This window comes from Sarcophilus harrisii, chromosome 5 (assembly GCF_902635505.1).
Source record: "Sarcophilus harrisii chromosome 5, mSarHar1.11, whole genome shotgun sequence".
Classification (NCBI taxonomy): Eukaryota; Metazoa; Chordata; class Mammalia; order Dasyuromorphia; family Dasyuridae; genus Sarcophilus; species Sarcophilus harrisii.
In genome coordinates, this window is record NC_045430.1 from 198,201,165 (window position 1) to 198,224,799 (window position 23,635).

Consider the following 23,635-nt stretch of genomic DNA (forward strand, 5'->3'; position numbering starts at 1 on the left):
TAAAACAACAACCCTAGGAATAGTTAGTAAATTATTTCCCCAAATTTATATGAGTTTACAATGAGAATGACAAAGTTTTTAAAGTTCTTTTAAGATAACAATCCCAGAGATAGTTACTAAAATATTATTTCCCCCAAATTCTAAGTTAGGAAATAGAATCAAAGATTAAATGATTTCTCCAAGGTCACAAGACTTAGAATTTGCACTCAAGACCTGACTCCAGGAACAGCTAGGTAGAATAATGAGTAAATAGATCACAAAAATTTGGATTCAAATCCAGCCTCAGACACCTACTAGCTTTGCAACCCTGATCAAGTCACTTAACCCTGTTTGCCTCAGTTTCCTCTTCTTAAATTAACTGGAGAAAAAAAAAATGGCAAACCATTCCAAGTATTCCTAATCCCAAATGGGGTCTTGAAGAGTTGGACATTACTGAAAAACAACTGAACAGCAACAATAACACTGACTTCAGGTTCATCAAGTTTTCCACCATATCATCTTCTCATATATAATCTAACAAGTCAAATATAAAGTAAAATATGAGATTTTACTACAATAACAGCAACATAGGGGGGAAAATTATTCATCGTAACTAGATATCTAGTTCATACCACATATGTGAAGCTAGTTCAACCTCAAAAAAAATCACCATATCATATAAATTAAAACTTAGAAGAACCATGTGATTATATCCATAAATGCAAGGAACAACTATTAGTACCATGCACTATGCTAAGCACTAGAAATACAAAAATCAAACAATCTCTTCTCTCAAGAAAATATAGTTTTCCCCACCCAACTGGGGAGACTATCTATAACTATCTACATACATACATATTTGTATATACAATACACATTCAAGTATGTATATGTCTACATATTTATATACCGTATACTGTGTGTGTACACACAGTATTATGCATGTTTGTCTATTCACATATGATATGTATACAATATGCAGGATGAATATAACTTAATCACAATATAATTATCAAATAATTGGTAATTTTATGTAAATAAACTATAGTTTATTTTATATAATTTATTTTAAAATAAAGGAAGACTTCAATGATCAGAGGGATATTAAAAATTTGTGCATTTATATCAGTTCAATGTCATAAAATTGATATTACCAAAATTAATTAACATATTTATTATAAAAATCAATCAAAAATACCCATGTTTTTCTTCATAGAACTGTATATATCATAATGAAATATTTCTAGAAAAACAGATTAGAACACCAGAAAACATACCTTGGGGAGAATGCCCAGGAGGGTGGCAGAATAAGGCAGATATGTATTTCCCAAAAATGGGATTATTAGGGATAAGATAACTCTCCTTCTTTACTTTAAATTTTAAGTCATTTTTAAATTTAAAATATAATGAAAAGAAAAAGAATAGATTGTGTAAAATATGGAAAATATGAAAGATAAATTATTTTGAAATCTAAAACATATTGGGAACTCTTAAAAACAATTTATACCCTGGGGGAAGAAATGTTAAAGGATTATGAAGACTGTCTAGGAAGGAAGGAACACAAGTTGTTAATTACCACTTGATAATGTTCAATTTCACAAGTGATCAAAGTGATATAAAGCAAAACATCTCTAATATGCCAGCTTATACTCACCAGATGGAAAAAATAATTTAACGCAATAAAACTCAATATTAGTGAGTTGTGAAGAAATAAGTACACCCATTTCATTGATGATAGAATTGTAATCTTGTGGTTTCTTTTTGGAAAGCAGTCAGGCACCAAATAGTAAAAAGTATAAAAATCATAAAACCCTTTGATTCTATGATTTCACCTTTGGGAATCTAAGATTTACCAAGAAGGAAGAAAGAATTACCAATTCGAAGATTTCTGTAGCAGCATTATTTGTATTAAAAGAAAAAAAAATTGGAGTAATTCAAATATCTAACATTAGAAGAGTTAAATAAATATTAATACCCTGATGCAGCAGAGTACTATAAGTATGTTAAATAAGTATGAGGAACATAAAGAAACCTAGAAGAAAAGTTATAAAATAAAGCAAATTGAAAAAAAGCAAAATCGTAACAGAATGTGTACTATTACCATAAGAAATGAAAAGTCAATGGGAATGAAGAACTAGACAAAGAAACTTGATGTTAAGCACTGAAAAGTTATGACATTTTAGTCACCAGTATTCATTGATTCAAATGCAAATATTTAAGTTGGTTTGTTTATATTAATTCTTAGTAATGGAAGGCTTTAAAATGAACATGCATTAAACTCTTAAATGTAAATTTTTATATATTCTTCTAAACATAGCTTACAACCTTTCAAAAAGAATGAGAAACTGTTGGCAATTTTTGGATTGTGGGCATGTCAAGGATGTCATGAAGGATTTCTAGGGTAGGACAACTATTAACTCTAATATTCTATTGGATTAGGGCCTATGTCTATCAACCTGTCTGTCAAAGTAAGATTGTCTTAAAAATCTTTGCCCTGCAACTGTCAAGAAAAGAGGAATATAATCTGGGAAAGAGAAACTTAACTTTCAGTTAACTTACCCATTACAAGGAACTTGTGGTTTGTGACTGGTAAGCAATCCACCCCATCCTCCACTCCACTTTACCTCAAAAAAATTTTGCCTTTTATGTTCTGAATTTTTTTCCAGGAATTTAGCAGCACATTTAAAATTTGTAACTTAAATCAGTAGATTTGTGATTGTAATCTTGTTATTTTAATGAGAAAACCAGAAAGGAAAAAAAAACAAACAGAAATAATCATGAAAATTTTAATTGAATTTGTCTCCCAATTGTATATATTGTTTGTTTTCCAAAATAGTTCTATACATTGTAGTAAATATAATAATAACTAGCATTCCTATAACACTTGAAAGTTTACAAAGAACTTTATAAATATTTTCTCATTCTCACCTCACAATCATAGGAAATAGGTGCTGTTAGCTTCATCTCCATTTTATAGTGAAGGAAACTATGGCTAAATGTAGGTTGAGTGACTTGCCCAATGTCTCAGAGCTATTGAAGGTTGGAAATTGGATTTGAATTCAGATCTTCCTGACTGTGGGTCCAACAAACCAGCCCATTTAGGTACCTACGTTATATCTTATGCATTTTTTGCTATAATGTCTTGGAGTGGTAGTTTTATTTCTACTATATGTAAAATACACATATCACTATATAATATATCATATATCTATATCTGTAAAAATTATCTGAAATAGAAACATCTGAGGCACAGTATTTCTGAGTATAATGATTTAACTAGCAAGGTCAATTATTGCCAATAAAATCTGGTCATTAGCCTCCTCAGAGGTCAAGACAATGAAGTACTTTACAGAGCTTATTTTTATAACAGAAAAAAAAGGGAATTAAAAATTACAGCAATCTCAGGAAATTTTTTTAAATGTAATTCAGTGGGACAAGGCAGGTCATCTGACTGGTTTACTTCTCTGGTGTTGTTTTAATCCAAATTCATACTGTTGGCAACATTTGTTTTGCGGGCAAGTCAGGGGCATCGTGGTGGATTTCTAGGGTGGAACAATTATTAAATTTGAAATTCTATTGGATCAACTCCATGTCCATCAACCTGTGTGTCAAAATAAGATTGCCTTAGAAATCTTTGCCCTGCAACTGTCAAGAAAAGGGGGATGTAAGACTGGGAAAGAGAAACATAACCTTAACTTACCAAATAAGAGGAACTTGTGGTTTGTGACTGTTAAGCAGTCAACCACCATCCTCCAGCTACCAGAAAGAGAAACTTGACCTTAGAAGATGCTATATTTAACTTATTATTCTTTTCCTATAAAAGATATATTTCCTACTCTATTAAATAATAAAGTCAATCTATCTCTTCCCTAAATCTATAGGTATTCTTCAGGCAAAAGAGAATGTCTATATTGGCTTAGGTTAGCTGTTAGAGCTAACTTTTCCCAAAAAAGGCAACTTAATTCTTCCATCAAACTAAGTCAAAATAATCACAACTAACTGATTTAATAAAGATTATTACTTCTGATATTATCTCTCTCTCCCTCCTTCCCTTCCTTCTTTCCTCCCTCCCTCTCTCCCTTTCCTCCTTTTCTTCTTCTCCTTCTCTCTCTGTTTCTCTTTCAGTCTTTCTCTTTCTTTTTTTCTCTCTCTCTCTTCCCCTCCTCTCCTCTCTCTCTCCTCCCTCCTCCTTTTCCTCCTCCTCCTCTTCTTTTACTTCTCTCCTTCCTTCCCCCTCTCTTTCCTTCCCTCCCTCCTTCCTTTCCTCTCTTTCTCTCTGTCTCTCTCTCTTCTCTCTTCTCTCTCTCTTGTAGAAAGAGAGCTGGATAAATAGTATCACTAGTATGGTATAGATAGATAGGAGTTACAGCTGATCCATACCAAGGGAAAGGGAAAAGGTGTCAGCTTCTTCCTTTCAGGGCATCAATATGAGGGATTGTATCCTTTCCATCTAGGAAGGTTCTGCTCCTCTGTTAGCCCCAGCATGATGAATATGAGATGGGTGTTACCCTCCCAGAAATCAGAACCCCAAGGGACAATCCCAAACACCACTTGCTGGGTATGCCTCTGATCATTCCTCTTTGAAAATAAAAAAGCTAAGGCCCAGAGAAGTGAAATTCATCACTCATTCGTCATACACTAAATGCATACCTGCCGTGTAAAAGGCACACTTGCTGACTGTTCCATTTAAAACCTGGGTGACCTCAATCAATCCATTTAACCTCTAGGGATAGCAGTTTCTTCATTTGTGGAATAGGGGCACTGTATTGGTGGCTTCTAAAGTCCCTTCCTACTCTACATTCAGAAGTCCATGCTGAAACAGATGGTGGCAAGACCAAGAGACTGTCTGCTACCTTCAAGCAAAGTATTCTCTCTTTTTTTATCCTCCTTTTAGATATCTCTTTTAAACTTACACAGTAAATTTACTTCAGGTCAGGAATATATGAACTATCCTATAATAAGTTTTACCATCTTCTGTCAACTAAAAATAAATAACAAGACAACTAAATGGCACAGCGGATAGCGTGCCATGAGGTCCCTGGAGTTAGGAGGACCTGAGTTCAAATGCGATCTCAGACACTTAATATGTCCTAGCTATGTGACCCTGAGCAAGTGACTTAAGCCCAATTGTCTCAGAAAAAAAAATAAATAGTTAGATAGATAAATAAATGAATGAATGAATAACTCATGAAGAAAGCTATATTACCTGCATATGTACAAAATCCATGATAGGAAAATATATATTTTATAGTTCTTGAGTTAAATACAATTATCTAACAGGCTGTTAATAGGTTCAAAGCTTTGATAACATGAAGGAGAAAAGGATTTTTATATTGTTGAAACTAAAAAAATCATTTTAATCAATTTAATTATTCTTAATTAACATTGATTTTAATCATTTAATAATCAATAAATAAAGATAATAGTTATTCCTTAAGGAATTCTATAGAATCGTAAGTTTTTAAATTTTAGATTTAGAACTAGAAAAGATCAGAGGCCACTCAGTCCAGATTCTTCATTTTACAGATGAGGAAACTGAGGCATAGAGAGGTTAAGTGACTTGGCAGGGCCACACAGCAAATAAGTATCTGAGACAGGATAAGAACTCATCTTTCTGACTCCAATTTGAGTACTCTATCTACTATACAATGTAGGTCCCTTTATTTAATGCCATCATCAGGTTATCTCCTTTCTGAACAGCATCAGAAAATTACCATGAGCACAGGATAATTGGCTTCCCAGGATGCTCTCTGATGGCCATTAGCCATTCCACCTGAGAGCAAAGCAAGTATCTTTTGAAATCCTGTTTTGCCAAAGGTTAATTCAAATACAGAAAAATTCAAAAGACAGCTAGAATATTCATTAGACAGCCTTCTTGTTCAGTTTTCTGAAGTCTGACCTCTTAGAAGAAAAGACGTTGTCTTGGGATTCAAGTTGGCAACTTAACATTTGCTGCAAATGCAGTTGAAAAGAGCATTTTATAACTAAGTGCCCCATTGGTTATATATCATGAGACTTAAAATACACAGAGAATTAATTTTTAAAATCACTTTGGACTTCCTCATATTCCCTAGTGAATGTACTAGAGTGACCCAAGTCATTCTATTATCAGCATAAGATTCAAGGATACTCTTCTTTGGTCACAGTGACCTTCTTCATCCAATGACCTTTAAAAAAAACTGGTCATCAACAGAGCTGGTGTCAGCTTTTACATGCAAGAAGAAAGCTATCTTAAAATACCAACAGGGCCAGCTCACAGGCAGGAGACTGTATTCCATACCCTAAATCTGAAGATAGAAAACTGTCTGCAACGTGAAATATAGATGATGTAGTTGAAGATGAAAAGATTCATAAAATTATTATATTATTCATTTTTCTGCCCTGGAAGAAGCTTGATGATTAAAGAGAACATCCACCTAAGACCCAAGAGTACCTAACTGCTTTACAGAGAGTCTATAAATTTATACTGACAGAGTGTAAAAGGAGACCCCTTTTATCCTCTCCAGCTCCTCACCCCATTTAGGCACAACTTTTCCTTCTCACAAATAGTTCCATTTATCTCCTGGCAAGATATTACATTGACAAGGATGTTGGTATTCACCTTAGATCCAAGCTATGAATTCTAAAAGTTTAAAGCATTTCCAGGGAGTTATATAATGCCCCATGGAATTTCAGAGGCACTCTTGTAAGAGGTAGGTCTGAGAATGAAGCACCCCTGGAGGGATTCTGGTTTTGAGAATGTCTCAGGCCCTACCAGCAACCCATGAGACAATGTGATTATGAAGTAATTAAGTCTTTACAAGTGAATATAATGGATTTTTTTTTCACCAAGATGGCTTCTTCTTCTTACTGACACAACTTTTTCATTAATCACACTCTCCTTGGAAATCAAAGACAATTTTCAGTGAGGGAAATTTATTCATAGTGCCTGACTCTTGGTCCATTCCCTCAAATACTAAGAAATAGACATGTATTTGCATAGAAATATATTTGGAAATTATAGCTATATAAAAAATCAGCTACTGGCCCATTATATACAAGTTGGAACTGTGGCCAGACTAGTGCCCTCCTTCCCCAGCTTATATTTATTTTTTCCATCTGTATATGTACATAAGATATGTTCCCCTCCCACCCCAATAGAATTTCCCTATGAAGAGGAATTATTTCATTCTTTTAGTTTCTTTGCTGTCTGGCACATATTTGGTGCTTAATAACTGTCTATTGAATGATTAATCAACTTGAATGTTTCTTCTGCTGATCTCAGTCACACCCTATCCATGATTTTTGCCTTGGTTTGAAATGGGTTCAGATGTAGTCTCTGCCACATCCTAGCTATGTGACCATAATGTCCACCCACCCGTTCTTCTTGTCACTTGCCCTAGGTATAATTTATGGTTCATAGCCAAGAGCAAAAAACTCCTCCTCACAGCTTTTTTTAAATTCCAGTTCTTAGCATAGTACTTGACACAGAGTAGACTCTTACTAAATGTTGGTTGATTGATGTCAGAACTAAGTAGTACTTAATTGCAGCCAGAATTTTATTCTTCTTTAGCATACTCTAATTTTCTTCCCCATCCTGATTTCCTACCAGATAAAAAAACATGAGCATTCATCACAGAATTTTTGTTTAAAAAAAAAAAAGCTCGTTCTCAACTTGATGACAAATCCCCATTCATCGATATAATTTAACAGTTCAGTTTTTTGTGATATTGCTACTATCAGGGCCTGACAAGCTGCCCATATTCCTGTGTCAATGTAGATACATTTTGCTGAATGAGAAAATCTACATAACACATATTCATGAATCTCTATCCATTTAATAGTTGGATGAAAGTTATCCTTTTGCTATTTAAGCAAGAGTTTAATATGAAGTCAAAAGACCTAAACTCAAATCTAGTTTCAGATATTTACTAGCTATATGATTCTGGGCAAAATCAGTTAATCTATTTCTTTCAGTTTCCTCAACTATAAAATGGCAATCATAATAGTACCTACTTGCCAGGATAATTGTGAAAAATCAAATTATTTGTGAAGTTTTTTGCTAAGAACTAATTAAGTTCTTAGCAAATTGCCTGGCACATAGACAGGGCTATATAAATACTTAATCTCTTACTCACCAACCTACCCATCACTGTACTTATTCATGCAATCTGAGGCTTGAATTCCAAAAATACTAAATTATTCTTAGCAGGATTAAGTATTTTTTTAATATTCTGTTAATATTCTGATGGGGAGAAATGGAGGTTTTTTTGGTTTGGGTGTCTTGGCTTGGAGTTATAAAATGAGAATATTTGGAAAACTCAAGGTAAGTGGAGGTAAACTTTGAAGTACTGTAGATTGTTTTGTGAATTACCAGATAGCTATTATGTTATCATAATGAACCCTGCTGATTCGATCATAACAGCTAAGCTGTCCACAATGAAGTGGCTTTGCCCCCATCACATCAGAGTCCTCTCTATCTTTAATTCCAGCAGCCACGAAATACATAATCACTACCCAACAAATTAAAAAGTTAAAGCATACAGCCCTTTAGCACCCCTAATGATGAAAAGCAGCCCAGTGTAGTAGATAGAAACTGGATTCAAATCTGTGTCAGACTCCTAGCGACTCTGGGCCCCCAACCAACTCACTAAAACTGTTAGTTACAAAGCACACATTAACAGAGAGAATTCTTCATAATGCAGAGAAATCATAGATCTGGTCAATAACAAAAAAAATCAATAGTAATAAAAACAACTTTTAAATATATATATCAAGCTTCATTTAAAATACCTAATATTAAGTTCAAATGCAATGATAACAGAAAAAGATCTTATATTCTCTGGTGCTTATGCTTTGGAGAATTATTTTGTCCAAAAGAAAGTACTCTGGGAAATGTCTAGGCTTAGAATTTTTAAATTTAGTTGATTTGCTTCTCAAGGGTCCTCTTAATTTTGATCAGCCACACTCACATTTTAAAAGTCATTCCATCTTTTTGTGGACAAATGAAAAATTATAATTAGAAACTCTGAAACTACTTTTATTATAGGCCCTACATGAGCAGAGAAATATGAAGATGGTCTCTATTCACAGGCATCCCAGCAGGCAAATAATTGCAAGGACACAAATGATTCAACAGTAATAGAGTCAGAGCTCTGGGAGGAAATCATTCCAATGCCCCCACATTCACCATGTTTTTTTTAAAACCAGGCACTGTGGAGCCATCAGTGATCTCAGCAAAACCACTTGGAAATCAATTTAAGAATACCTCCCATGTCCCTGTGCCCATCCTCTCCTTGCAACAACAGGGAAGCAAAATTAGAACTCTATGAGGGACAAAGAGGAAGGGGGAAAAAAAGAAGAAATGGAGTGTCTTGCGTGAGGTCATCATTTCCATACCTGAATGGTCCTTTCTCTTCCTTATTCCAGTGTCTTGGTCAAATTGAAAGTGACAGGCTCTGTTAGGTGAATGTTGCTCTTGCTGGGTACAATCTGGGAAAAACGGGAGGGGAAGCTAAGCAGTATCTTTGTCGAAAGTATCAAAATGTGTTTTCTAAAATACTTGCTGTTTTCCTAATTGAGCACTTTTCTTTTTCTTCGTCCCCCTCAACTTCAGGACACAATTTTAATGCAAGTAATGCCAATTTTTTTTTAATTTTGTTTTGCCAGAAAGAAGTTAAAATGCATAGAGACACATGTTTTTGAGCATGGCCAATGTGGGAATTTGTTTTGCAACTCTGTGTAGGTCTATGATAAGGGTTTTACCTTCCTTTGTGTTGTTATACATTTAGGGGGAAATAATGGGTGGAAAAAAAAGGAAAAATCTAGCGGGAAAGGCAGTATGGCACAGTGGGGAAAAAAACTGGTCTGGGGATCAGGAAAATGAGTCAAAATGCATTAATCTGGTAAAATATTCAATGCCTTGGTACTTTAGGCAATTTCCAAAAGTGTTCAGTCACAGAACTGGTTCTAATTTGCATTTAGAAGATATGGTTTTCTTACCTGGTATTCTCTATGCCAATGAAATGGCAAATCTAATCCCTCCCCATCCCCAAAAAATAATAGTTAATCCATCAGCGTATCTATCTTGGGCAGACTCTGCTAAAAGACATTGAGTTGATCTCAGAATTGAACAGGAGAAGATGAAATGGTGCTTTTAATAATCCCATATTTGCCCAGAAACAAAGGTTTATAATTTTAATACCACTATTCTTCTGGTGGTACCACGTAGCTGTGAGTCATGGAGCACTAGAGTCTCCAAATAATTAAAAGTATGACTCAGCAGGCAGCAGAGGGATACATGGCAGGTGCACATGGGCCATAAGGAGCAACAAAAAAGAACCAGAAAAAAGGAGATCACCCAGGAAATAACTCCTTCACAGCTTTTGGTCTATAATCCTTTGAAAGAAAAGATGGGCCAGTGGGAAGAATAATAGCAGGTACATAGCTCATAAAATCTACTGGTCTTCACATGGAATGTAAGATCCTGGCAAGGGGTCAAATCATTCTTGTAATTATATTACCAAAACCCAGCACACAGCCAGAGCTTAATATGTGTTTCTGTATATTGATGGATATTTGAGACAGTGAGCAGCACCCCCAGCTTGCTGGGCAAGAATTGCCCAAGTCATATCTTCATTTCTTACCAGTCAGCATCCATGCCTTTGAATCTGGTGCCTTCATACTCCACCCTCCCCTTATCAGCTTTCTTCCATATGTTGTCTTCCCCATTAGAATGTGAGCTCCCTGAGGCACATCACTACCTTGCTTTTTGCTTAGCACAGGCCTAGCACATAGTAGGAGCTTAATAAATACTTACTGACCTGAAGTGAAACAGACATGGATGAGTTGTGATCTCCAAAGTGGGAAAATCCATGTTGATGAGATCAAAACTCTAAGTATAGTGTCCAGGAAGATAGAGAGTGTGTCTGAAAATTACAGCAAAGAAGGTTCAGCGTTAAGGAATCAGGGAAAACACAACCAGCAGATTTCTACTTTAGACTCCTTGACAATCCTCAATTACAGAAGTAAAACAAATGTGGTAAGCCCTGGTCTGAAGAGTCAATGCTTTACTAAGCATTACCATGTTTACTTCCTGGGTCCGAGGCACTGGGCTAAGCAAGCACTGTCGATCACAAGAAAGGCAAAATAATGGTCCTTGTCCTCTGAATTTCACAATATAATAATGCTTGAGCATTAGGAAATTTGACTTCTAGTCCCAATCTGCCCAAAGTTATGTGAACTTGGACTACTTATTCAAGTTCGCTGGGTCTTCATTTTTTCATCTATAAAATTAGAGGATTGAAATCAGATCTTTCTAAGTCTAATAATTTACATTCTATAGGAGGGTTATGCTTGGAGCTAGCCCCTGCTGGCTCACAATTGTCCAATTTTCAATATGAGCATTTACATATCAGAAATCAGCAAGCATTATAAATCAGAAACTTGATTTATTGTTTTGTTGATTGTCTAAACTTATAAAGATGATAGAGAAAATGTTAATCATGCAGATTAAATTTTAAAACATCATACTTTGAGGAGGGTCCTGGTTTTTAAATATCAGCATACTTATAAATTTTATAATGTTTCCATCCAACATCCTTTCCTATCGATTTTAAAATCAGTCATTGACCAAACAAGAGAAAAAAAAAGTGATTTCCCCAACTTAGAAATAATAAAATGGTATAAATATGTCTTATACTGTATACTGCAGTGATCCTGTGTCTTTATCTTGCTATCTCTTTTTGGTTTTGATTTTGATTTTTTTGTCTCTAAAGTCTGAGACTGAACCTGGTCAGTGCATAATGATGAAATACTTTTTTTACACTTACTCAGAGAGATAAAAAATAAGAATGACAATATAGCTACGGAACAAATGTGTATCTTTTCCTGAATGGTGTTTGTGAGTGAGTGAATAAAATCCAACTCTCTGAATAGAACATAATAAACCAATCAGCTTATAGAGTGGTCTTACAATTAATAACCACTGCAAGTATCAGGGAACACTTGCTCTGTACTCATTCCTTTTTCACTGAAACTCATCAGCTCTGTCCCCACACATATGGCCTGCCTCAAGTGACAATGGAGCTAGATTCCTTCTTCTCATGCAGTGGTTCATTTCATCTTCCATCCCAGTGGAAAATTAAGGTTTTGGTTTGGGTTCCATCAAGAGTTGAGAATAAAAAGGTACTCAATCTATAATAAAAATCAGATATAGAATGTATATTTTTCCTATAAATAAAAGAAATACTAAAGAACCCAAAAAACTCAGTATATATTAATGACCTCAACATATTAATAATCAATTATTGAAATAATAACATATTCCTATATCAATGAGCAATTTATACAATTACTATAAACAGAAAGCAATTTGTGAGTCACTAAAATGTCATCCCAAATGGTCAAAGGATATGAACAATTTTCAGATGAAGAAATTAAAACCATTTCTAGTCATATGAAAAGGTGCTCTAAATCACTATTGATCAAAGAAATGCAAATTAAGACAATTCTGAGATACTATTACACACCTCTCAGATTGTCTAAGATGGCAGGAAAAGATAATGATGAATGCTGGAGGGAATGTGGGAAAACTGGGACACTGATATATGGTGGAATTGTGAACGGATCCAGCCATTCTGTAGAGCAATTTGGAACTATGCCCAAAGGGCTATCAAATTGTGTATACCCTTTGACCCAGCAGTGTTTCTACTGGGCTTATATCCCAAAGAGATCTTAAAGGAGGGAAAGGGACCCACATGTACAAAAATGTTTGTGGCAACCTTTTTTATAGTGGCAAGAAACTGGAAACTGAGTGGGATGCCCATCAATTGGAGAATGACTGAATAAGTCATGGTATCTGATTGTTATGGAATATTATTGTTCTGTAAGAAATGATGGGGAGGATGATTTTAGAGAGGCCTGGAGAGACTTACATGAATTTTTACTAAGTGAAATGAGCAGAACCAGGAGATCATTGTACATGGCAATAACAATATTATACGATGATCAATTCTGATGGATGTTACTTCTTTCCAACAATGAGATGACTGAGGCCAGTTCCAATGATCTTGTGATGAAGAGAGCCATCTACACCCAGAGAAAGAACTGTGGGAACTGAATGGGGATCACAATGTAACATTCTTGCTCTTTTTGTTGTTGTTCCCTTGCATTTTGTTTTCTTATTCATTTACTTTTCTTTTTGATCTGATTTTTCTTGTGCAGCAAGAGAAATGTATAAATATATTTACACATATTGGATTTCACATATATTTTAACATGTATAACATATATTAGCTTGCTTGCCACCTAGGAGGGGGAAATCTGAAACACAAAGCTATGCAAGGGTCAATGTTGAAAAATTATCCGAGCATATGTTTTGAAAATAAAAAGCTTAAAAAAAGAAAAGAAAGAAAGAAACTAAATAAAGTTAACTTAAAAGATAAAAAAAAATTTTTTTAAAACAAAATGGCATCCCATTTTTCATCTCAACTCTTACTCCCTAAACAACTCCTAGTGTATGGCTTTCATTATCCAAGCCCAGGCTTGGATAACCTCCTGATTGGTCATTTTCTCCTATGAAGAAACTGCTTTCACTGTCAGTTAGTTCTATCCAATGGTTCCAAGACCTCCAAACACCTTGAATTCAATAGAGAGCCAATACCAAACATGTCAATAATTTAATGTGGAAATGATACACAAAGGACAAGAGATGAAGCAGGAACCCATGTGAAATCTCAGCTAGCTAAGACCATTTTACCTAAGTGCCACATCACAGACTTGAAGGGGCAGAAGATTTGAAGCCATCTTGCATGGTATTCCATTCCCACCCCTACCAAAATATCTTCAGCAAGCTGCTTAACAGCACCAAAGATGCCACTGCTTAACATAACTATGAAGGAAAAGGACTGGGTATAGTTAATTTCATAATGGTCCCTAAATTTTTATGATCTTAAAATGAAATGATAGCCAAGATCAGAATTTTGTTTTGTTTTAAAATTTTCATTTGCATCAAATGCTAGTGATAGGACAATTTATGCAGAAAAATTTTCTTGAGCAATTTATGCAGAAAAATTTTGTTGAGCAGTATCCTATCTGAATTGACCCACTGCAATCTACAACTGGTATTCTTGTGGCATTTTATATTATTCAAATATTAAATAGCCTTTGTTTTCTCATATTTTCTTGATGTATTTTGGTTTTACTTGCTTTGTGAAGCAAATTAAAGATGAATTTATATCTTTGTAAGATTGTGCAACAAATAAGAAAAGTGTCTTTAAAAATCCATTTCTTCTCTTTTGGTGGACAATCATTTTCATTTTCATTTTTCTTCTTTACAGTCATTAAGGCAAAAAAGATATAAGGGAATTCAAGCTAGTCTATTCATTAGTATCCCAAAAGTCTTGGTTCAATTTTAAGCTTTGCTAAAACTGCACTACGTAAATTGCTTTCTATAATATGCACCTACTTGATTCAGACTTGTCTTTAAAACATTTTCCTGTGATTTTTCGAAGTCACCAGAGATAAATTAAATTTCCATCCCAAAAAGAAAAAAAAATTATTAAGCATAATGGGCATTATTCATGATTGCCCAAATTTTGGTGAGTCATTCACTTCTAGGTCAGCACAATTCACTCAATTAGATCTACTAAGTGAATACCTATTGCTAATACAGGCCCATTATAGTAATAATTATTGGGGTACTCTGGGTGTTCTGATCTCCAAAGAGCTGAATTTAGTCAAAGTGACACCTTACTCCTATCAAGTAGAACTTACCTTTTGCTATGGAAAGCAGATTATTCACTTACTTCTCAAAAACCAGCCTTGCTGACATTCCCCTGCCTATTTTGTACAAAATCAAGGTGACTTGAGGTGCCACCATCCTGACAGGATGAGCTACTCAGAGAACAAATGCAATTGGTCAGTTGACTATTCACTGCTGTAATGAGAACATTTAATCATGTTGATAATCTGACTGAGCCCATTTTAAATCGTTCCCCAAAGAGCTTGTGGGAACAATTTGTACTTTACACTGATTTGCTTTTCTGCACTCAGCAATAGATGGAAAAAAAATTCTTACTCTTTCTGTTTAATCCACCACCTTTAGGAGTTGGAAAAAGAACTATTTGATCTTTGAAATTTTTCATAGAAGGTCCTGTTCATTTTTTTAAGATTCTTAATAATAACATTATATTTTTATAGATCATATTAAGTTCTACAGGATCAAAATCTCCTCATAGATTTTCCGTGGAAAACAAAATAAGAGTGAGTATGGTGTCATGTGAATGAACATGGGTTTAAGCAACGTGTGTGTGACTGATTTTAGTACACGAATGGTCCACCTGGCTTTGCTGGGGTTATTTGTAAGCAGACTCAAAGAGGAACACACAGTGACCTAGCTAGCGGCAGTCAGCCAATAAATAATATTGATTGGGTAGCTAGCTACTCTTGGAAAAGAACTAAGAAAGGCTAGACACAGTTTTTCTGTCCTCTGGAGCTTTACAGCTTAATGGAAGAGCTAGGCAAGCACATAAGGAAAAAAAGCCAAAGAACACACAAAAGAGAATACATAAACATAAGTCTACAATCTATATATAAAAATTCAATGATTTAGGCACAGCTGTAACTAAGAGTCCAGAAACCAAGGACAAATTCATTTGAAGGGAAGACTATCTTGCACAGAGTCCAACCTGGGCTCTTAGAGGGTTCAGGGGAACAGGAGACCAGTATAGTTCCAGAGGAAAGGGGACAACCTGTACCATCTCCCTAATTCTCCAACTTCTTCTGGACTCAGAAAAATTGGATTTAAGCTTTGCCTCCATCACTTACTAGCTATAGAACAAAAGACATCACTTCCCTTGTCTCAGCCTCAGTTTCCCACTCTCAAAGATAAAGAGATTTTGTCTGTATGATCTTTAAGGTCTTTTCCAATTGAAAGATTCTTCCAATCTACAAATGTTGCCAGTAAGAGAAAAAATACTGTTAAAGTGGAATCATTGGAAATATATCTGCTATAACATCTGTTTCATCTATCAGCATATTCTTGGTTGAGTAGTAGGGAGTAAGAATCCAAAACATTTTAAGAACAGACAGTGATAAAGAGCTAATCATTTTAGAATAAGAAATTCGCCCTTGATTCCCATAGGACGATTGTCAATGTGTCCTCCATAGCCACTTGCTTCATTTCATAAGCAGCAGCATTACAGTGGAACAATACTACTGGACCAGAAGGCACGAATACCAAGTTCCAATATAGTCCCTGAAACTACTTAACTGTGCTAAGTCCCTTAACCTTATCTGGTCTCTGCCTCCTATTCTGCCAAATTCTGCCAAAATCACTGCCTCTGCAGTGATCTCTGGGATGGCTCCCAGATCTAACATTCTGTTTCCTGGATTTTATTTTTTATGGGAAAAAGTTCTAGCTTTAAAAGTCATACTAAAATGATAGCTTTTGTTATTATAAAAATAATGCACCTGCTCCTCAAGCCTTCTAAAAAGCTAACAGATAATAAATCAATGGGCAAGATGCTATAGAAGGCAGAAAGGAGAGAGACCATATTTTCTTCCTCTAAAGAACTCACAGTCTGTATGGGGAAATAAGGAACAAGCATGTGAAAGGATAATATTCCCAGGTACTTCATGTTCAGTCCTGGATCAAATAATCAGAATGGCAGTATCTGCTGTAGAGCATCAAAGGAAGGAGGGATCATTTCCAACTGGTGCAGTAAAGAAAAATGTCACAAAGAGTAAAAGGCCCAAGGCAAACATTGAAAGATGTTAGGGTCTGACTGAGTGATATGGAAAGAGGAGAGGTCATTCCTGATAGGGGCAAAGGTATTGAAATGGGAAATTGCAAAGCATGTTCAAGGGAATGTTACACGTGCTAGAACTGATCAGTAAATATTTGCTAAGCTCCTACTTGGCAGGCAACTTGAAACAGAGCACTGTTCTGGAGTCTGAAAATCTGGATTCAAATTTTCTCTCTATTGCTTACTAACTCTGTGACCTTACGCAAATAATTTCACTTTCCTAAACCTCATTTTCCCTATTTGTAAAATAGAATTGCCAGACAGCCTCTCAATTACATCTGTAACCCTACGATAAGTCACATATGTAAAAGCTAAGACCTGAGAATTCTACAACAAAGATAAACCAAATCCAAGGAACTTTTTCTCTAGGAAAAATAATATGTACATTAAAAGGGAGATGAAAATCATGATAATTACAGGGTTTAGATACTAAATTATAGAAGATAATACTTTTAGTATTTTGTAGGAAAGGTATGAGATTAAATGGTTCTTATCAGGATGTTTCAATACTGCTACAAAAATGCTAAGCCAATGCAAGTCCAGACTATGTCTCAGAAAGTTAACAGTTTGATTCCCTAAAACAACTAAAATAAAATAAAATTACCATCTAGCCTTAATTAATTAATCAATTAATGATTTGAAAGAAATGTCACTATGCATGATGAGATAAATTTTTAAGGAAAAAAAATTATTCTCTGAAATGTTCACTGGCACTAGAAAACAGGTATTAAGGAGACCATTTAGGAGAAAATACTCTCTTATAGATTGCATTTTATAAGATGTATCCATGACCAAAAAATGGGAAACAATTCCTGTACAATTATTATCTGAAGCTAAATTTGTTGAGATGAAATTTTAGAGTATAATCCATGATTCCTTGATCTCAAATTGATGGAAATATGGCTACCAGAAATCTTGAATCCTCCAAGCTGGGGTCTCTAGATTTGTGTCATAACTGATCTCAATCAATGTAAGTTCTAATATCTGGAACACAGGTCCCCATAGTTCACAGTAGCCTAGGGCTCTGGTCTTTTCACATATACAGAAAAGAGCACAAATATTGGTACAGACAAATAAAGGTACACAGATAGGAAATGGACATTTATATGAGAAAGGGGAAGAATTCAGTTTTATTCATGGCTCAGTTCAAGGGCCATTTGTTACATAAAACGTTTCTTGAATACCCAACTACTAATACCCCACTCTCCAAATATGTCATAAATTTCATATATACTTGTATAGTTCTCTTTCTCTGAAAGCTTCTTGAGGGCAGGGATTATTTTACTTTTGTGTTTGTATCCCTTTTGTCTAACACAGTATTTGGTATACATTAAGTGCTTGATAAATGCTTGTTCCTTGGTTGGTTACTTAATAATTATGTAAGGCTTATTTTAATCCTTCATTTATCAAGGTGTCCTGTAGTCTGGAAATTTTAATGAATTAATAAGCATTAATTAATGTAATGTTCTTCTCTTCTCTAAAATATAATGTTGTCTGGGAGCAGGTTTCTTGGGGAGCTTCTGGAGGCAGCCTTCCTTTCGGTTCAGTGTAATCACCTCAAATGCAGCCAGCTGTTAAAAGTTCAGATCCTTTATTGTCTCTTCAAAATAGCCCAGTTAGCTTTCTTGGAGCTCTATCTCTCTCCTTGGTTCTAAGAGCTCCTGTTGCTAGTCCTTTTGCCTCTGCCAGCTTCAGCCTCCAGCTCTCTCTGAATCCTTCCTTCTCAATCTCCCTGTGCTCCCAGTGGGCTTGTCCTTTTATATGCTCTTTTAGAGGTGTGAACTCAAAGGCTGACTCTTTCTCCGAGAGTGGGATTGTGGGAGCTGTGACTTGTGAATCTCCTCCACTGAACTTGTGAATCTCCCAGAGTGCCTATCAATTCCAGTGACTTAGGACCTTGTAAGAATCCTAACAAATTAAGCACTCATTATGTGCATAAAGGAACTTTTAAATGCAATTTATATAGAAAAGTTCTATGGACCTTAAGGATACAAAGGCAACACAAATAATACTACTGACTAATATCCAAAGAGTCACATTCATTGATAAAAAAGAAAATGTATCCATTTCTGTTGTTGAACTGTTTAACAGTTTTCAAGGACTTCACTAGTGAGAAAGTTCCTTTCTGGTCTTCAGTAACTATAGCTACAGCTACAGAAGCAGTTGCCTGGTTACCTTTCCACAAGAGTTGCTTCCCTGGATGATGATGACTGTAGGAGCAGGGTTGGAAGTAGGGCTGGTGGTCTGGGAAGTCACTACTACCTTGGAGTGTTTGGACTTACTGCCCATTGTTAACAGCTGGTCAGTGTTCTGTAGTGGTAGAGATGTAGAACCCCTTCTCAACCTCTATGTGGTTCTCTGGGGTTCAGTCTAAGAATAAGAAGAGTGGGTGGGTGTGATAATATTATTCCCACAATTCTTGAGTTTATGATCCTGGGCTATCTCCACACGGATCTGAGAAAAAGGTGATGATGATAATAGTTTGAACTGTCTGGCCTTTTCAGTCTAGAATTTTTATTTCTAAACATTGTAATTGCTCAGGTACATTTAGTCAATTAAAAATCAAACTCCAGCATAAGCTACTGCATATACATGTTGAGACAGAAAAGTTCAAGACCCAGAAAATTGCCTGGGGATTTCTTTACCATCAAGAAACAATTTAAACTGTTAAACTATTTTTGCACAGAGATTACAAATTGCAAAGTCAGCATTTTATATTACTGACTTTTTCTTAATTCTTTTAAATTCAACTGCAGCTGAATATTATATCAGAAGCAATAACAAGTGGTAAGTGTGTTCAAATGGTTATAGTCCCTCTTTCCTTCACTACTGTCCAGAAAAGCCATTATTATAATGAATCTTCACTGGCTCCATTCAGAAAGACTGACACTAAACACTGCCTCTGGGATGATGTTTAGTCTTCTCTTATGCTTGTTTCTTGAACTGGCTCAAATTCAAGCAGTTCTCCCTGCTACCTTTCTTCAGTTTCCTCTGCTTTCTGTTCCCCATTTCTCAGGCCACTTTGATAGTCCAGCCTGGCTGGCTTTCCTGACCCGTTGGTGACAGTTGGTTGGCAGTTGCTAATAACAGGGATGAAGGTCATCTTCTCCACAAGCATTACTCCCCTGGACAATGGCTGCAAGGGTCAGGATGAAAGCAAGGCTGGTGGTTGGGGGGTACAGCTAGTGATTAAATTCTTATAGTTATCTTCACTTTTGTGGCAGTTGGCCAGAGGTTTATATTGATGGTGGTGGGGAGGGCAGGCATTTCTCCACAAGGGTTGTTCTCTTCAGTGAGGACTGCAGGAGCCAGACTGGAAATATAGAAGTTAAAAAATAACTAAAAAAAATCTAAATTTTGGCTGTTTGCTAGACTTCTAAAGTAATGTGTCCATTACTGAATGCTACTTTTTTTTACTTGACAAATTGGAAATCATTGGGAAGAAGGCATCCAATACAGGGAGAGATCCTGAAATCAAGTAGTCTGAAGAATGGTTAAGGAAATTACCTTTTAGCCTGGTCTAGATACTTCAACATATGAATAGTGTAAAACAAGATGTACTTGGAATCTCGAAGTCCTTCTATTTTCTAGCTAGATGACTTTGACGATCCATTGTACTTCACAGGGTTTCATTTTCCTCATCTGTAAAAATGAGGAGGCTAGATTAGATACTCAATCATCTCTTCTGTTCTAAAAACATGAATTTTGAAGGGCATGATGGTTGTATGTAAATATTAGAAAAGTATTGTGGAAGAGTGAATAGATGTGTTTTAGGTTATTCTGAAGAGCAAACCTATAATCAATCAGTCAATAAACATCAAATCCCTGCTATGTGACAGTTACTGTGCTAAGTACCAGAGACACAAAAAGAGGAAAAAAGTAGTCCCTGCTCTCGAAATCATCACAAGCTAATCTACTGGAGTTGCAGAAAGACTGGAGGGATCAATATAAAGAACTTGCTTCCACTGAGATCACTACCAAAAAAACACTTAGATGCAAGACTCCACATTACATGCCTAGGCTACAAAAATAAGGGGGGAAAAAACGATCTTGAAAGAGATTACAACATAAAATGGAGCAAAGAAGGAAATACATGCACAGGAAAGTGTTAACACAAGATCATGGTAGGGCAAAGGAAGAGATACTCACCAAATACTCTTTGATGGAGTGAATACCTTCCTCAGCAATGGCACCTTGGCTAAGTCTTGAAGGAAGACAAGGCTTTTGGAGGTGGTCCTTTCCAGGTCCAAGGGACAATATATCTATAAGTGAGATAGAGGCTGGAATGTAGATCATGTAAAGGGGGATAATGTGAAGGAAGCCCAGAAAGATAGGTTGGGGCCAGATTATTGCAGATTCTAAAAGCCAGATTAATAAATTTGTATTATTTCTTATTGGAAATAGTCATTGAAAGATTCCATTCCAAAAATGGCATCAATATTGGACTAGGTAAATTTGCAATAGAATGGCCTAAGACTGTGAAACTTAAACTGAACCACATAGAAGGTGCAGATTTCAAAGTGGTGTAGCTTAAGAAGGTAGAAGCTTTTCCTATGCCTGAAACATAGGTACCATACGTGTGTTGGTTGGTGTCTTTATTTTTTTTTTTTTTGGCTGAGGCAATTGGGGTTAAGTGACTTGCCCAGGGTCACACAGCCAGGAAGTGTTAAGTGTCTGAGACCAGATTTGAACTCGGGTCCTCCTGACTTCAGGGTTGGTGCTCTATCCACTGTGCCACCTGGCTGCCCCAGTTTCCTTTATTGTTGAGAAGGACCCAAATGGCATCACTATCTTAGAATCGACGTACAGTGTGTCCAGCTGTGGCTGATCAGACCAGCATAAGCTCAGAAGGCTTTACCATAGATCAGGCACAAATAATCCCTTTGAACTTTTGGAGTGGAGATGTCTCTGGAGTTGCACATATCACATTTCTTTTGAGCTACTGCAATTCTACTTTGCACCTAGAGCACATGGCCTTCTTTAATGTACGTTTGCCTTACTGGGTAGTCCTGTGTTGGCAAATAATAGAAGGTAAGATTGGAAAGGAAGACTGAGACTAATTGTAGGAAGAAATCTGTGTCATAAATTACTTGGTGTTAATTATGCGCCCGTTGGCAAATTTTTCTTACCAGGTTATATATAAACTTGAATTTGTCTTTTTTTTTCTTTTTATAGCCAGTGCTGATTTTCCATACAATGCAGGACAAGCCATAAGAGATGGAGTTAACAGAAATTCGGCAATTATTGGAGGTAAGTATAGCATGTTGAATAGCCTCACAAACTATATCCTCAACAATTAGAAAAGCTGAATAGGATAGTGAATATGATGCTTCACTTAGAATCAGGATCTAATTCTGATCTGAATCCTAATTCTGATACTTTCCAACTGTGTGACCATAGTCTTTGAACAATCCTCTAAATTCTATATACTCTCTAAAATCTATATACTAAGGTCAGACAACCAATTCTCAGTATAAGTAATATTTTTCACCACTTGACCAATGTAGAATAATGCTTTCATTCCTTTTTGACCTATATAAGGGGTAAGAGTAAGTTTAAAATTTTTGAAGTAACTATAAAGTAGTATGTAATATATATACATGAGGAGAAAACATTAACAGTAGCATATATATATAATATATTCTGGCCCCTCAGGAATGGCTTTCCTTTAGTTAGTATACAAGGAGATGAAAGATATCCCATGAGAAGAATTATTGCAATAGAAAAAGTTACAACTTCCAAATATGCTGGTTTAACAGCGGACATCAAAAAGCTTAAAATAAGGCAGCCCTAAGACAACTATTATCTGCCTTTGACTTGCAGGTCTGCTTGGTTCCTTTGAATCAAGTTCCCACATGCAATTACTTGCTAACAGGCTGCTTCTATCCTTCAGTCCCAGAAAACTAGGTTTTCCTACATTTCAATTCATCAGTTTTCCTAATGTATTTAGAAACAAAGTCTTTGTTTCAAGACAGTTAAGTGGTACAATGGATATACCATTAACTTAGAGTGAAAAAGCCCTAAGTTCCAATTTGACCTTAGACACAAACTAGCTCTGTGACCTGAGCAAGTTACTTAACTGCTGTCTGACTCAGTTTCTGCATTTCTAAAATGGACATAATAATTGAGCTACTTACTAGGATTGCTGTGAGCATAAAACAAAATAATATGCACAGAGCACTTGGAAAACCACAAAGGGCAATATAAATCCAACCTATTACTATTATTATTATCATATCATTAGGAATAACTCTTCCCCCAAACCCTTCTTATAAAGATTTGTTTGCTCTCTGACATTGTTTAGTTGGATCAAGTTTATCACTTGGTCTTTAGCCAATTAACTTCTGCAATATCAGCATTTTTTTTTAAATTTTAATCATTTTTAATTAATTTTTTTAATTTTAAATTTAAATTTTTAAATAATTAAGAGGCAGAAACTCTATGAGAAATTTATATGGAACTGTGATTGAGATAATGATTTTTTATGTTTCAGCCATATTTACTAGTATAGCTTTCTTTGCAAAAAATAAAATGCAAAAAATAGATAAATAAAATCCAATAAAAACCAAAAGGCAGAAGAAAGACTTAAGAGAAAGGGTACTGAATTGGGAGTCTGGGTCAAATCTTAGGTCTGCTTCTTACTACCTGTATGACCACTGCCTCTCTTAGTTGTTTGTGTGCTTTTTTATTACACAAGGAGGTTGGACTTTATGATCTCTGAAGTTCTTTCCAGCTCTAAATCTCTGATCCTAAAACTATTATTTTTCTTCTCTTTTTTTGGAGTGAATTGGTGGAATTGGGACAGGGAAGACAGGTGAGCCAGGGGTCATAGAGAACGTTGATGTAACCTTCGGCCCCCTCTCTTTCCA

The 23,635-nt window shown here is 35.6% G+C and overlaps 1 protein-coding gene across 1 annotated transcript in view; it reads left to right on the forward strand.

The window, feature by feature from the left end:
• CNTNAP2 (contactin associated protein 2) overlaps positions 1–23,635 on the forward strand; it is a 2,632,466-nt gene that overhangs the window by 2,602,875 nt on the left and 5,956 nt on the right. Inside the window, exon 23 of the mRNA XM_031941247.1 lies at positions 21,942–22,016. Coding sequence (XP_031797107.1) covers positions 21,942–22,016 — 75 coding nt within the window. The remainder of the gene's footprint in view (positions 1–21,941; positions 22,017–23,635) is intronic.